The sequence below is a fragment of the Vulpes lagopus genome, chromosome 3 (genome assembly GCF_018345385.1).
Source record: "Vulpes lagopus strain Blue_001 chromosome 3, ASM1834538v1, whole genome shotgun sequence".
Classification (NCBI taxonomy): Eukaryota; Metazoa; Chordata; class Mammalia; order Carnivora; family Canidae; genus Vulpes; species Vulpes lagopus.
In genome coordinates, this window is record NC_054826.1 from 165,054,194 (window position 1) to 165,070,539 (window position 16,346).

General features: G+C 48.3%; 1 protein-coding gene across 6 annotated transcripts in view; it reads right to left on the reverse strand.

The window, feature by feature from the left end:
* Positions 1 to 7,202, reverse strand: part of LRRC7 (leucine rich repeat containing 7) — a 492,830-nt gene extending 485,628 nt beyond the window's left edge. For all 6 annotated transcript variants that reach the window (XM_041746971.1, XM_041746970.1, XM_041746976.1 and 3 more), the window contains exon 1: positions 7,145 to 7,202. In XM_041746971.1, coding sequence (XP_041602905.1) covers positions 7,145 to 7,146 — 2 coding nt within the window. In that variant the 5' untranslated portion in view covers positions 7,147 to 7,202. The remainder of the gene's footprint in view (positions 1 to 7,144) is intronic.
* Positions 7,203 to 16,346: the final 9,144 nt, after the last annotated feature.

Consider the following 16,346-nt stretch of genomic DNA (forward strand, 5'->3'; position numbering starts at 1 on the left):
AATGAAATTAGCAAATATAGAAAATAATCCATTTATATGAAATGAGTTAAACAGCTCTCCATCATCCAACACCAATTTAGTGGGCATTATGCTAAAAAGATCAATAATTTAAGAGAACATTTTAATTTTCATTGGAAAGGATAGAGTATCCAAATTTAGAATGCTTTGATAGGAGTGAAATTAACTCCGTATTTCTGAAATAAAGGTATCTTTTCAACAATAAAATAGGTAATAGATGTTCAATTTAGAGTGTTTACTGCCTTAACAGTCAAATCAAAATGGAAAGCTAAGACGACTATCCACAAAAACTTAGGCCAAAATTCAGGTAAAAAATGATACGAGAAATGGATGTGCTTTGGACGGCGTCATCATATTGGCTGGTTTCGTTAACTGGGTTCACTGGATTAAGCTCCTTTTCCCTATTTCCCTTTCCTCAAATGTAAAGGATTCCAGCAGCTCCGAGAGCATGGTTTAACTGGCAGAGGTTGGGAGCCAAGAGATCTGGTTCTGTTTCTGTTTCTCTCACTAACAGCTCTGTGCCCCTGAGCAAGAAAACAAACTTAGCAGGGCTCAGTTTCCTCTTTTGTACAATAAGACCCTCTAGACTCCCTGCCATCTCGAAAGTGTTATGAAATCATGAAATAAGAAGATCATAGCTGTGTGTGTGTGTGCGTGTGTGTGTGTATTGCAAAATGGAGCAATCACAGCTGCATGTGTATGTGTGTGGTACGCCCAGTGTTCAATATGGTATTACCCTAAGGACATTGCTAATATTTAACAATCACTCAAAGTTTAAATAGGTATTTGATTTAATTACAATAGCTTTTATAATTGTCTTAAGAAATTAATCACACTTGAGGAAAGAAAAATTTTTCATGTCTTGAATTACAGGGACTGAGAATCACACCAGAGTAAATATCCAGGGTGATATCAGTGCTCAAAATATGTAGCCTAAGGGACTCCCGAGTGGCTCAGCGGGTTGGGCGTCTGCCTGGGGCTCAGGTCGCGACCCCGGGGTCCTGGGATGGAGTCCCGCAATGGGCTTCCCGCAGGGAGCCTGCTTCCCCTTTCCCCCCTGCCTGTGTCTCTGCCTCTCTCTCTCTGTGTCTCTCATGAATAAATAAATAAAATCTTTTTTTAAAAAAATGTAGCCTAATGTGCAAATGCATCCTGCACAAGATGCCCAGTCACGGTAAGAGCCTCAATGTTGAATACGTCAGATGCGGAATGCTCGAGCAACTACTATGCAAGAAATCTATCTGCACTTTTAAATAATTTTAGTTACACCATTTATGGCATCTTAATTATACACTCAGCTGACACATTTTAGGTTTGTGTCCATTACTCACCTTGTAGGTGCCACAAATGTCTTATTCGTAACACTTAGGCACCATCTCAGGCAAGTTCATTTCTCGCCTTTCCTTCTATTACCAAATAATTTGATGATGCAGCTAGGCACCTATAAAACATTTTGCCACTACACAAAAGTATCTATTTCCGTATGATAGTAGTATAAAAACCTAGGATTTTTCTTCTTGGTAAATGAAGCCAAACAGTTCACTTTCAACTGTTTTTCTCATCATTTCCTGTATTTCACGGTACCACCGTCCTCTCGCCCTAGGAAAATTTGCCAAGAATACTGATAGCACTTACACTCGCAGTAGTTTTCTTTTCAGGTCAGCTACCTCTTTTTTTATAATTGAATTGGAACCTGTAGCATCTCATGTGTTTACCTCTTAGATGGCACAAAATTCAATTCTATCTGAACACACACACACACACACACACACACATATTCTACAATTCCTTGTTCTTAATAAATTTGTTATGCTACTACTGTGGCCACGGCATCGCTATGTTCTGCTGTTAAATAAAGCTCTCAACCTTACTGAGCTGCAAGTAAAGCAAAAATACCCTGGCACAACTGAAGAAACCACATCCTTAAAAAGTCAGTAAACGGGTTCCTCTAACAACGTAAGCATTGAGTCCACTGTTAAAATATTTAACCATATCATGTCAACGATAATAAATTTCAACACTTCATCCGTAGTAACTACAATTGCCTTCGTGTGTATTAAAGGAAAATGATAATTCTGTATAGATTTTAAGTAATTTATCAAGCAGTGAACAATGTAATGAAAATGAGTGTATGTAGGAGATCCTTTGGGTTATTAAATGTATTTCATATTTTTTCCATGTGTCATTGAATAACAAATGATAATTTTCTATTATGGTTAATAATTTAAATAGCACATGTGATACCTCTCTAGGGGCTTATATATCAAATATATCATCATAGTTTCAAAGCAGGCAGGACAGCTCTTGACTCCAAACTTGACTTATGGAAAACCTCCTTCATGGACATTTATATGACAGATTCTAATAGCTTATTAAATGTTTCTGTCATGAATTAATTACCAGGAAGATAAGCAGTGGTGGCTTCTGTACCACATTAAATCGTGGTCACCAAAGTAATGTAGTGCATTATGACTAAATATGTAAATAACTTTGGAAAGCTGGTTCAAAACACTAGTTTCCCTTTATTCATCATGAAATAATCTACAGATTTCAGTAACTTAACAGGTATTAATTAATGCCCGTGAGGGAGAGAGCATGCATGGGGTGAAGAAGAAGGTAAAGAAGCCCAATGTGGATTTAAAGTTTTATCACTTCCTACCTGTGTGACACAGACTTGTCAATTCTGTCATTGAACCTTAATTTTCTAATCTTTCAAATGGTGAGAATAATGTGTCTTACGAGACCGTTTTGAAGGAAAGCATCTGAATCATGGTAGGTGTTTAGTAATTGGTAGCTGCTGTTACGATTGTGGTTCACGCACTGTGGCAAGGGAAGCAAGATGACAAGGAACGGCTTCTGATCACAAAAGATCTCACGGATTTCTGAGCATAATCACTTAATTCCAAGATAGTTAACAGATATGTATAACTATTTCAACGGCATACCTTGAAAATGGACTATGCCATGCCTACAAACACCCCCTACCCCACAGGTTACTATAGAAAAATTGACTTGTATCAAAAAGTTTATGTCCCGCTCTTCTAAAAAGTATCCCAATCACTTTCCATGCACCAATTTGTCTTATTTGCCATGCACTAGAATGATAAATTACTATTATTATAACTACCTCCATTTTACAGCATGAAAACAGGCTAATTAAATTACCAAAGATCACATGTTTAATGATGGAAGTAATAAAACTAGTTTTCTAAGGTTTCTTACTCTCCTTTTTACTACTTCAGGATAATTCACTAGAGTAATTTCCATAAGGCATGATTATTAGTAAGGATTCAAACCTGATTAACCAAACAAGGCCAAAAACTTCATAAAGGAAAAATATGATTGATTTGGGGTCATCATCTTCCAAATACTGTTGATGTACAGTGCCACTTTTGAGTTTTCCTGGACAGTTCACATCTCAGTATTTTAACCCACATGCCAAATCTACCTTCCATGCATCTCCTGCCTTTGTGTTTCCTCAGAATAGAATCTAATTACTAGACTATATGGTCAAATTGTCATTTTAATATTAAAATTCCATTTCTAAAAATCCTGAGGTATTTTTTTTTTTTTTTTTTAAATCCTGAGGTATTAAAAACTTTCCACTGAATAGTGATGTGGCCCTCAGATTTAAGCGCTGGAACACGAGGAAAAAAAAAAAAAGAACTTCGGGGTTCTCAGAAGATCCTGGGGTCATCTCCAAATCATTTCCTTGGAAATATGAACTACTTAATGGCCAGTTGGCTTGGCACAAACTAAAGGTCTGTCCGGTGTCACAGATTTGAGTTAATGGTCTTCCCGGAGTCATATTGCAAATTGACATGACTGACTAAACTGCCCCAAAAAGAAGATGGAGAGTGCTCCCCCGAGCAGTCATTGGACAGAACACATGCTCCACACAGTGTCCTCCACGGACGCTGTGGTTGCCGCAATTGTTATACTCAAGTGATGGCATATGTTCTTTCAATGAAGAACTTCCTAAAACTTAAACAATTATGTGAAAGAAGAAAATGTAAGAAGAATCCAGAAGTAACCCAGATGGCAACTCATTAGTAGTTGGTTACCCTTTGTGTGCTGTGTTAATCTGGATATGGAAGGAAGTTATAATATCATGGAATGTGTGACGTTAAGGCCACCATCGTCTCAAGATAAGGGTAGAGCATAAGTAGGTGTGATTTTCATACATCAACTATCAAGTTATTCATTAACCAAGTGAAAGCGTAACATCCTCACATTTTCAAGTGTCCTAAAGAATGGACATTTTAAGTCATGATTAAAGAGCCCAAGTTTTTCTATCAATATTACCAGGCACTACAAACTGCGAGAGATTTAAGGAATACCCCTGGGAATTAACACCACGTGGGTAAGATATTTAATGACTCTCCTAAGTGATAAAAATCCTTAGTGATATTCACTTGTATCTTCACATTTAAAAAAAAAAAAATCCAAAGCAAGGAAAAATACAGACACACAAAAACTTTGGGTTTATGTTCTGTATTTTATGGAGGGCGCAGAAAAATTAAAGGCCTCTGGAAGAAAGTGGATTAAGATGGTAATTAAGAAAATTTTAATGCCAAGCCTGCAGCAGTGCTAAAATTCTGAATAAAACGTGGCTACGGTAACGGGACCGGGCTTATTTCTTTAAGGAGTCGTTTCTAATTCTGAAGCCGCATATGTGCAGGCACACGTGACGGAGGATGTAAGGGTTGCCATGGTAAGCACCCATCTCTCTTGGACAGCGAAGTATAAAAAAAAATGTATAAAGAAGTCTCCCTCCACAATATGTCATGGGGATGGGCTGCGCTTCCCAGCGCCGCGCAGACACGATGCAGGCCCGCCCCGGGCGAGACTTGAGCCCACGGGGGCGGCGCCTAAAACAAGGGCTGAAAAAGGAAATCAGCCGCCTCCAGGTGGGGGCCACCAAGTCGGGGACTCCAGGTCGGGGCCTCTGCGTGGGGGCCTCCAGGTGGGGACCTCCCAGTGAGGGCCTCCATGTGGGGGGCCACCAGGTGGGGGCCTCCAGGGGACCTCCAGGTGGGGACCTCCCAGTGAGGGCCTCCATGTGGGGGGCCACCAGGTGGGGGCCTCCAGGGGACCTCCAGGTGGGGGCCTCCCAGACCTCCCCGTGAGGGCCTCCATGTGGGGGGCCCACCAGGTGGGGGCCTCCAGGGGACCTCCAGGTGGGGGCCTCCCAGTGAGGGCCTCCAGGTGGCGACCTCCAGGTGGGGACCTCCAAGTGAGGGCCTCCATGTGGGGGCCTCCATGTGGGGGGCCACCAGGTGGGGGCCTCCAGGGGACCTCCAGGTGGGGAACCTCCCAGTGAGGGCCTCCATGTGGGGGGCCACCAGGTGGGGGCCTCCAGGGGACCTCCAGGTGGGGAACCTCCCAGTGAGGGCCTCCAGGTGGCGACCTCCAGGTGGGGACCTCCAAGTGAGGGCCTCCAGGTGGGGGCCACCACGTCGGGGCCTCCAGGTCTGGTACCTCGACGCACAGGTGGGCGGAGAACTAGGGCTACCCCCGCGCCCCCGCGTCAGCCCAGCAGCCCCCCCCTCCCCCCGTCTCCGGCCCGCCCCGGGCGCTGAAGGATGCTCGGAAGCAGGGACGCGACCCGACCCGGTCTGCAGCCCTTGGCAGAGCGAGCCCGGGCGTCCGGGGCGGCGGGGGCAGGTGGCCGGCGCGGCCGGCAGGTGGCGGAGCGCGCCGGGAGCCCACGTGCTCAGGGGCCGCAGAACTTTTCCGCCGCGTCCCGCAGGGGCCGCCTGGCTTCCACCGGGCCCCGCGGGGGGCAGCCCCTCCAGCCCCCTGGGCGCGGGCCCGAGCTGCGGGGGGCGGGCGCGGGGGCTCAGCCCGGACCAAAGCGAGTCGGGCGCCCGGACCGGCCCCTCCGTCGGGGCGATCACGTGTCCTGCCTCCCCGGAACGCGCGCGGCGCCCCCGCTACGGAGCCCTCGGCTGTGCTTGAAGCCGCCAAGGTTAAAGCGGGGCCACGGAGAAGGGCTGCGGGCCGCGGGCGCCCGGGCCGGCTCTGACCCAGTTCGCAGCGCAGGGGGCTCCCGGGGGCTCCGCGCGGAGGCAAAGTGGCCGCGGAGGGCAGGTGCGGGCCTGGGGGCTCGCCGCCCCGCCCCCCGCCCCCCGCCCCCGCCCGCGGCGTCTCTAACCCCCGGGAGGGGAACTTCCAGAGCAGCGTGGGAGTCGCAGGTGGCTGCGCTCCGAGGCCCATCGCGCATCCCGGGACTTGCGCGAGCGACCCGGTCCGTGCGCCCTGCGCTGCGCCCTCGGGACTCGGCGGGCGGAGCCGCCCCCCCCCCCCCCCGCCCCGGGCCGGGCCGAGGAGCAGCCCGCGGAGGCACCTGTGCAGCCGTCGCCCCCGCGAGCTCGCGCTATTTTCCGCGGCAGCCCGTGCGCCCCGGCCCGGCCGCTCCCGGCAGGGGGGACCCCGCGCGCGGAGGCTGCGGGCGAGCGCGAGCCGCTCCAGGAGCCCCAGGGCACCTCCTGCCCCCGCTCCCTCGCTCCCCCGCGGCCGCCGGGGATCCCCAACGACTCCCGCATCCCTCGGGGCTCTGGGGGACGAGATGCGGGGGGGGCAGCGCTGGGACCGGGCACCGCGCGGGGTCTCCAGCTCCGCCTTTGCAACACAAAGGAGGTGTGTGGGCAGGAGCTGCCGGCTCGGGGGGGGGGGGCACGGGCGCCCCCAGTCCCCGGACTCCGAGGCCCTCCAGCCCGTCACCGTCGTCGCCCCCTCCAGCCCCCTCCAACCCCACCCTTCCCCTCCAGTCCCAAAGGCAGCGACATCCCCTGAATTGCCTTCCCCATCCCCAAGCCAGCGGACATCAAACAGTAACACACCTGCCGAGATCAAGGGACGTTTGCGACCTGCCACAAGTGTGCGGGGGGGGGGGGGGCACGACCGAAGGGGCGCTCCGTCCCTCGGGCACCTGCGGGGAGGCGACACCTCGCCCGGCCCCCCGCGCCCCCGCGCCCCCGCGCCCCCGCGCCCGGCCGCCCTCGCTCCTCGCCGCCCCTTTTCGCAGGATGTAACCCTTTAGGGTCCCCGGCAGCGCCCCGCAGCCCCGCAGCCCCGCAGCCCCCCGCCCCGCCCCGCCCCGAAGCAGCAGCGCGCTACTCACATCGCCGGCGGGAGCCGCTGCCCATGAGGTTGGCGAGCGCGAGTCGTGCCGCCGCCCGGGCTGGTTCCGGAGGGTGCTCGGGGTCCGCAGCGCCGCGGGCGCGGGGGCCGGGCGCGGGGGCCTGGCGCGGGGGGCGCGGGCGGCCGAGGCGCGGGGGCGCGTCACGCCATGGTGCCGGGGCCCTGCGGGCGCAGCGGGCGGGCCGGGCGGGTCCGGCGGGCCGCGGCCGAGGGGGAGCCCCGAGCGCCGGCGGGGAGGCTCGAGCGCCGCGGCTGCCCTGCCTCCGCCCGCCCTGCGCGCCGCGCGAGCGACCACGGCGGCGGCGGCGCGGCTCCCTCCCCGCCCCCAGGAGCTCGGCGCACAATGAGCCGGGCCGGGCGGCGGGCTGGGCGGGCGGAGCGCCCGGTGCGCAGCCTGCGGCCCCCGGGGAGCCCGGCGCTGGGGCGCGGCGGGCGCGGGGCGCGGGCGGCGGCAGGTGGCCCCGGCGCGCAGGTGCGGGGCTCGCGGGCGCGGAGGGCGGGCGGGCGGGCGGGCCGCGGGCTGTGCCTCGGCTCTCCCCGCCCCCGCGCGCCTCGCCCGCCCCCTCTTCCGACGACGCCCGCCGCAGCCGCCTCCAGGTGGGAGAGACGTCAAGGGGGCGGCCCGGCGGCCCGAGGGGGCGCCCCGTCCTCGGCCCCGGCCCGCCCGCGCTCCTCGCGCCCCCGCGCCTGCCCTCGGGCCCCCGAAGCCTCGGGCTCGGATGCGAGTCCGCCGGGCCCGACCCGCGCCCGCCCGCGCGCTCCGGCCCGAGCCGCCGCTCCGAGCGGGACAAAGGGCCGGGCCGTGCGGGCTCCTCCCGCCTTCCGCGGCGCGCGGGGCCGGCGCTCCGGGGGCGGGGGCGGGGCGGGGCGGGGGGGGGCGGCCCGCGGCGCTCCGGGCCCCGCTGCTGCTCCGCCGCCGGCCCGGGCCCCAGGGGCGCGGCGACCCGCGGCTCGGCGGATGCGCGGCTGCGCGGCTGCGGCGGCTCCGGGCCTCGGCGCCTCCCCGCGCGCCCCGGCTCCCGCGCCGGCTCCCGCTCCCGCGCCGGCTCCCGCTCCCGCTCCCGCTCCCGCCCCGGCTCGGTGACGCGGCGGCCGGGCGGCGGCTCCCGCCTGCTCCGCGCAGAGGCGGCCCCAGCGCCGCCCGGGCTTCCCGCCCCGCCCCCGCCCCCGCCCCCGCCCCCGCCGCGGGTGGCGGGCCGCCGAGGACGCGAGTGTCCTCCCTGGGAGCCGCCCCCCCCGCGAGCCCCCCTGCACCCCCTGCACCTGCCCTGCGCCCCCTGCACCCCCTGTGCCCCCCTGCACCTCCCTTGCAGCCCCTGCACCTCCCCTGCACCCCCCTGCACCTCCCTTGCAGCCCCTGCACCTCCCCTGCACCCCCCTGCACCTCCCCTGCACCTCCCTTGCAGCCCCTGCACCTCCCTTGCACCCCCTGCACCCCTCTGCAGCTCCCTTGCACCCCTTGCACCTCCCCTGTGCCCCCTGCACGCTCCTGCACTCCCCTTGCACCCCTCTGCACCTCCCCTGCACTCCCCCTGCACCCCCCTGCACCCCCCCTGCACCCCCGTGCGCCTCCCCCTGCACCCCGCCCCGCCCCGCCCGGGGCTCCCCTCCGCCCGGCCCGCCGCGCCGCCCGCCTCCCGCCGCGAGCACAGCCGCGCACACGCGCCCGCGGGCTCCTGCACATAAAGGCACAGGCGCACGCGGTCCGCACACGCTTCCCCCCAACTCTCCGAAGCAGCCACGCGCCCTGCAGCCGGGCCCAGCCTAGCCCTATGTTTAGACTCGGCTTCATGGTCCCAGCCCAAGCGGGGGCGACTCCCCCCTCGAAGCCGGGCCCGCGGCCCCGGGAGCCCCTGTCGTGCGGCCGGGCCCAGGGCTTTGTTCCTGCGCGGAGGAAGGAGTCTCGGCTCGCGGCCTCCGGCGGCCGCTCCGGGCTCGGAGGCGCTCGGCTGGCTCCCGGGAAGACGCACTTGCTCCGGCCCTAGATTTGCAAAGCGAGGAGCCTCAAGGTCACAAACCTTTCGGGCTGCCGGGGAGGGCCGAGGCTGAGTCGGTGCAGACTGCAGCTCGCGTCTGCACGGCCCCGGAATCCGGATTAGTCCCCACTGCACCTGGGCCCTGAGGGTGGGCCGACTTCCCGGGATTGCAGACCATGTGCCTGTGCAAGGGGGCACATGTTTCACAAAGTCACAGCGTGTTTGAAGTGCAGTGTAAAGCACCACGAGGGGGAAAATGGTTCTGAAATGGCAAGGAGGTAAAAAAAAAAAAAAAAAAAACAGTTTGGTAGAATGATAGATTTTTGAATTGACCTCTGTGGAGCTCTATTTTTTTTTTTTCACCCACAGATTTGTCCTTGTAAACATATTACCACCTCTCGGTGTCTCAGCTGGATGGAGTGAGATGAAAAATTTGAGGTACTGGTTGAAAATATTAAAAGGGTAACTGACCTCACACAAGGATTTTACAATCCTAGCGAGCTTTTATACACCCCCAGTTGTTGTTGATAGAGTTTACACAGAACCCTCACTTTTCCGAAATGACTTGATGGATAATGTGTGTTTACACTCAGGGGAAGGGCAGAAGGCCCAGCACAGAAAGGTGCCCGGGGGGCCTTGTATTTGAATTCAGAATTTCTTATTTTAACCCCAGGGTTCATTTCCTTGTACCAAAACAGTTGACAAAAGTCTTCTACTTCTAGTTGGTTGTAAGTAACCGCAGATCCTCCCAAACAGGTAACACACCTACCAATGAAGGCACCGCCCAGGTGTTAAGTGGAAGTACTTTCTTTCCTAAGAACAAACTTGCTGCATTCCAACGGGGAGAGGTATTTTTTTTTTTTTTTTTGCAATTCCAAATTAAGAATTGATAATGTCCTTATTATATGTTTCAAACTGTATGTCCTCCTCTCCCCTTTATTTTATCCTCGAACCTTGTTTCCAGGCCATAAGAACCCAAATGGATAAAAGATTTAAACTATGTACAGATGTGATGTAGTGCCTGTGCTGTTTAACAAGCATGCTTTTAGCATTTAAAAAAAAAAAGAAAGAAAAAGGAAAGAAAGGAAGAAAGAAAAAGAAAGAAAGAAAGAAAGAAAGAAGAAGAAAGAAAGAAAGAAAGAAAGAAAGAAAGAAAAAACGGGAGATGAGTGTTTTCCATAGAACAGGCTTTGGATACAATAGCCCAATTTTTTTTTTTCTGAGATTTATGAATCTTGAACAAAATGTGGCTACCTTCACTATTTAAACAATGAGGCATACTGAAGAGATTTCAATGCTTTCAGAGAATTATGGAACTATTGAAATGCAAATGCAGATGCTGTCTTTAAACTCCAAGTTGCCCTGTCATCAACCCTCTGGAAATGCAGATGACTGAAAATTGGAGAAAGAGGAATGAGTATCCTCAGGCTGTCACTCAAGCAGGGGTCTAACACCAAAAATAGCGACAACTTCAAAAGTGAGATCAAGGCAGTTTGAACAGATTAGCTTTTCGGATCACACCTAGGGACGGCTTGACATTCCCCCCACATAACGCCGTAAATAGTTAATCAGTCCCTTTGACTCACACCACTACAATTTTTGAGACGATAGCCTATTCCCAGGACTAAATTGCTCGAAAATAAAAGACATATGGTGATATTAAATAATCAGGTGCCAACTATCTTCCCAATATTTCTCTTTGGAGGCCGGAAATGTCACCCTTGTCTTGAAAGATTTCCTCTCGGGCTGTTCCTGATTAAGGCAACTCGGCTCAGGGAAAGCAGAGCGCTGTGAGCTGCACCCACCCTTAATACCTCGGTTAGATACTGGTCCTTGGGGAAATAGAAAAGAAAAAAAAAACATTGTTAAAATTGGATATATGGGAACAGATCTGAGCAGCTCAGCGCTGGTGGAGTTCGGGAGGACAGGCCTGGGGTCTGTGAGGGCCTAGAAGGGTGGGGGAGCGCTGCGTTGTGGGGGAGGCTGGGGCCGCTCTGAAGAGGAAGTAGGAATCCCCAAGATTCTTCCTCAAGCTAGCTAGATGGCCTTACTGGGAAACTCATTCTCAGATTCACAACCTGCCCTAGCTAAAGAGGATGCTTCTTTGTGGTGGTTTTTAATTTATCCGGATCATTGTTTTTTATTTTTCAACATTCATTTGCATATTGAAGATCTACAAAATACAAGGAACAGTGGTGTACCCACCACACACCTTAAGAAGGGAAGACTGAGGCTTCCTCTCCCATTCCTCTGTTTCTGCTCCCCTCACCCTACACAGATAATCCCATTCCTAAATTTTGTGTTAATTAATCAATATGTCATTAATGAATATATAATTAATCAGTTAACTAATTAATTAATTTCATGACCTTTTACTGCCAACACAACTCTTACTGCATTGCTTTGGAAATGTGACCCTTATGCAAATGATAGAATGCAATGTGCATTCTTTTGCAACTTGCTTTTGATTTGTAAAATTACATTACGTTTCTAAGAATGATCTTCTTGTGTGTCACTCTGGTTCACTAATTTTTGCTGCAGCATGCTAGTTGATTGTATGAATTTGTCCTACTCACATTTTGATGACAATTTTTGCTTTTATAATAATGTTGCTGTGAACTTGTTCGTTTCCATCTCGTTACGGATGCGTATAAGGGTCTTTCTAGTTGACAAATCACCTAGGAGTAAATTTCTTGGGTTGCAAGGTATATCTAATATTAAATTCTTTTCAGTTTACATTTCTACTATCATTTAGGAGAGTTTCCCTTGAACCACTTCCTGGCACCTCTTGGTATTTAGACATTTTCATGTTGTCCAGTCTTAGGGGCGTGAAGTGGCATTTCATTCTGGTTTAAGTGCATCATTTCCTGGTTACTTATGAGAGTGAGCACCTTTTCATAGGTTTACTAATAATCCACATTTCCATTATGAATTTCTTGGTTAATCTTTTTCACTCATTTTTCAATTTGGATTTTCTCAGTGTGTGTGCGTGTGTGTGTGTGTGCGTGTGTGCTGTCCTAATTCTTTGTCAGTTATTTTTCACCTTTAGTTTCCACTGTTAATATGGTGTTTTAGGAAAAGAAGCTTAAATTTAATATAATCAACTTTAACAGTACTTTCCTTTTTGATATATCCTTTGTATTTAGTTTAAAAAAAAAAAAAACCTGTGCTATTTCAACATTAAAAATATATTCTCCTGTATTGTGTTCTAAAAGCTTTATAATTTTACTTTTTTACCTTTCAGACTTTAAACAATCTGAAGTTGGTTGTATATATGGTGTGAGGGTAAGGGATCAATTTTTGTTCGTTTCCATTTTTTTTTCTTCCTAAGTAACGGAGGCCTCCTCTATCATATACCACCAGCTCATTGGTCAATTTTTGGCCTGTGTGTTTGTTTCCAACTGTCTAGCTATAGTGTCTCACTTGAAAACTGTTCTAAAGTGCTTCGATACTGGTGTAGGGAGAACATGGCATTTCATCTTATTCTTCTTCAAAATATCTTTGAGTTTTCTTCCTCCTTTCTTTTGGGCCATTGATTTGTAAGCATGGTGTAGGTCCACGAAAGCTTCTTTAATTTTTTTTTTCACACAACAGATCCCTTGAAAACAGATTGTGAAAGCACAAGACCTTGCTCTGTCTTGTGCTATATCAAACTGGCAATTCTCTCTCCCAAGCACTTCAGACTAAATTTATCATGCCAGTGCTCTAATAGGAAGGTTACTTAGATGAAATGCAAGTTAAAAGACCAGCTAACAGGAATGAGATATCTTTTTTTTTAATTTTTTTAATTTTTATTTATTTATGATAGCCACAGAGAGAGAGAGAGAGAGGCAGAGACACAGGCGGAGGGAGAAGCAGGCTCCATGCACTGGGAGCCTGATGTGGGATTCGATCCCGGGTCTCCAGGATCGCGCCCTGGGCCAAAGGCAGGCGCCAAACCGCTGCGCCACCCAGGGATCCCGAGATATCTTTTTTAAAAAGGAATGCATATGAGTTCACTAACACACTGTAGTGTAAAATCCTCCTGAGAACATCTTTGCTACCTCTAGGTAGGTTCGTATCTATATACAAAATTTAACATGCATTTTTCATTCTAACATTAATATGTGTAGTTGAAGTATCCTAAAGGTCTTTCTCATTCTAAAATTGCATTATCCTATGTTCTTAAATTTTAATATAGTACATTATTGTTAATTTGAAGAGATAAGAATTATTTAAAAAGACAAGTAGGACATTGATGTTTTTCCTAGCAAAGTTTTTTTTTTTTAACCACAACTATAAACTACCAAAGAACCACCAGCGATTTGCAAATATATGAAATCAAACTGCATAAATGACCAGAGTTCAGAAGATTACATGCACACACTATCCCACGTATTATACAATACTCAACTGCCCTTAGGTAACATAATCCTTTAATCCAACAATCTATGCATTGTTAATATTACATTTTTCTGTATGCTAAATCAGTCAGTATAGAAACACCATTATCTTTCCTTAGAGGTTAGAGCAAAATAATATGTATTGCTTTTTTTCTGCTTTGTGTTTAGTCCTAGCTTCAGATGGATAACTGAAAAATGAGCTACCAATAAAATCTTCCAACTTTACTTTTTCAAGTAAATGCTAGAATAGTGCCTTGCTATGGTCGATATTATGAAGTCCTATTGGCCCATCTATAATTGTTTTCTTATATAACACAAGTCTTGGACTTCAATTACAGTATCATGAATTTGCATTGATCCAGAAAAATAATTCTTAGGAAAGAATATCTTTCCATTCAATGATGAGAGAATAGACATAGCCAGAAAAATATTAAGAGTACATTTTTGTTTGTTAAGATAACATCTAAATATAGATGGAAATGATGAAGGTAAATATAAATAGAATTAAATCTTAATTTAATTATGGCAATATATACCAAGCTCTGATAATTTTGATAGTCTTGTTTTATAACTTTTTCCCCTTTTGCAGTCTGCACGATCTTGTCAGCCCATTTGCCTGAGACAATAGTCAAATGATGGTGCCCAACAGTTTGATGAGTTTATTCAAATTACTTATTTTTAGTAAAAGCAGCATGGAATGGTTTAGACATCTTATATAGTCAGGAGCCTAGGACTTTTTGGTTAGGATTCACTATTTTGCTTACTTTAAGGCCAAAGAAATGCCTTTAGGTATATAAATCATACTGGAACATAGTATATTTAAGAATGGTGATATTTAGCATGGAATCTAATCAAAGGTCAAGATAGAGCCTTGATACTATTGATTATTAAGAATAACTTCCTATTATCTTGTTTTCTTTAAAACATCTCTATCATCAGAAAAGAATAGTTTTTGTTGAATGTGAAATAAATAGAGATTTTATTTACATTCAGGATAGCACTTTATTTCAGTGAATTCCCCCCCGCAACATTTTTCACCTGATATCTTACAGCCTGTAACTATGAAAAACTCAAATTCCAATATTTTATGTTAGAAGAAAATCTTTTTTACACTTTATTCTTTGATAACAATTAAGCTAGTGTACAATTCAAGGTTGATGTTATTATTTCTCAGGATTTTGAAGATATTATTCCCCGGGTTTTGGTGTTCAATGTTGCTGTTGAAATATTTGCCCTCCGTCAAATTGTCGTTACTTTGTAGCCAATCGTTTCTTTCTTTTTCTTTTTTTTTTTTTTTTTAAATTGTTTCCTATAATCCAATCACTATAGCATAGGTTTCTAGATCTCATTCTGCATCTCAAAGGTATTGTATACACGTGCTCTTTTAGAATAAAGACCTTTATTTATTTTTTCATTTATGATAGTCACAGAGAGAGAGAGAGAGGCAAAGACACAGGCAGAGGGAGAAGCAGGCTCCATGCACCGGGAGCCCGACGTGGGATTCGATCCCGGGTCCCCAGGATCACGCCCTGGGCCAAAGGCAGGCGCCAAACCGCTGCGCCACCCAGGGATCCCCGCCAATCGTTTCTTTCATTCCTGCTATTATTAGATATTTTCTATCTGTGAGTACTGATGTTTTTAGGAATGATTTCCTTCCTTGTATTTCCTAATTTCTATCTGATTTTACTTCCTTTACTGATTTCTTTTTATGCTGTTAGGAATTAAAAATTCATTTGGGGGCAACAATTAAGCCTTTATATATTATATCTCCCTCATTCCTCTATATTGTCTCATTTTATCTTCTATGTCTCTTAACCACTTTTTAACATTTTTCTCCTCTTGTGACTCTGTGCTACATTGTATATACATTTGTGTACTTTATCTTCCAGTTGACTAATTCTCCAATTATCGAATATAGTGTTTAACCCACCATTGGGTTTTTAATCTAACTATATTTATATTTCAAATTCTATTACATGTATCAAAATTTTCTGACCTTTTCTGAAAGTGTTACATTTCTTGCTAATGTTTTTGATTCCTTCTTTTATATTATATGTTGTGTCTAATAATTTTAATATTTGAAGTTCAAAGTATCTAAGTTGGGGTGCTGACTTATTTTCTCCTGCCCCTTGCTAATTACCTTGGATTCTGAGCTGATTTTCATTTGGATGTTTTCTGTGGAAATAATGTGAAACCTGGGTTGAAGATATTTTCCTCCAAGAAGGATCTGTATTTGGTTTTTTTGTTGTTGTTGTTGTTGTTTTGTTTTTTTCTTTCATGCGCCCTGGAGATCAAGCTACCCAAATAGCTTCAATTTTTACCTGTGGGTTTCCCAGGCCACCCAAATAAATCCCAAGTGATCAAAAGGGCATGCCTGTGATTATAAATTCTCAGAGAAAGATTTTCTTCTCCATTCATAGTGAAGGTGAAGCAGATAATGTACCTTGTAATCTCTGTTTACCAGGGATAGGTAATTTTAAATTAGCATTTTAGTGAAAATGTAGACCTTCATGTTTCCCACTTGTAAGTAGAAGCCTCAGTTAGCTCCCATCTTTCTTGGGTGAAAGGTCTAGTGTTCTAGACCTAGAGGCACATTCTAGATTACTCGGTATCATAACTCCATCAGAGGCATTATATTTAATGCTTCTTTTTTTATTTTAAGTAATCTCTACACTCAACATGAGGCTTGAACTCACGATAACAAATCAAGAGTCACATACTCTACCAACTGAGACAGCCAGGCAACCCCTCGCCGATTTATTAATTTACTGCTTCTCATCACTGTGATTTTTCTATTTTTTCTTAATTTTTTGGCCTCCAAGAA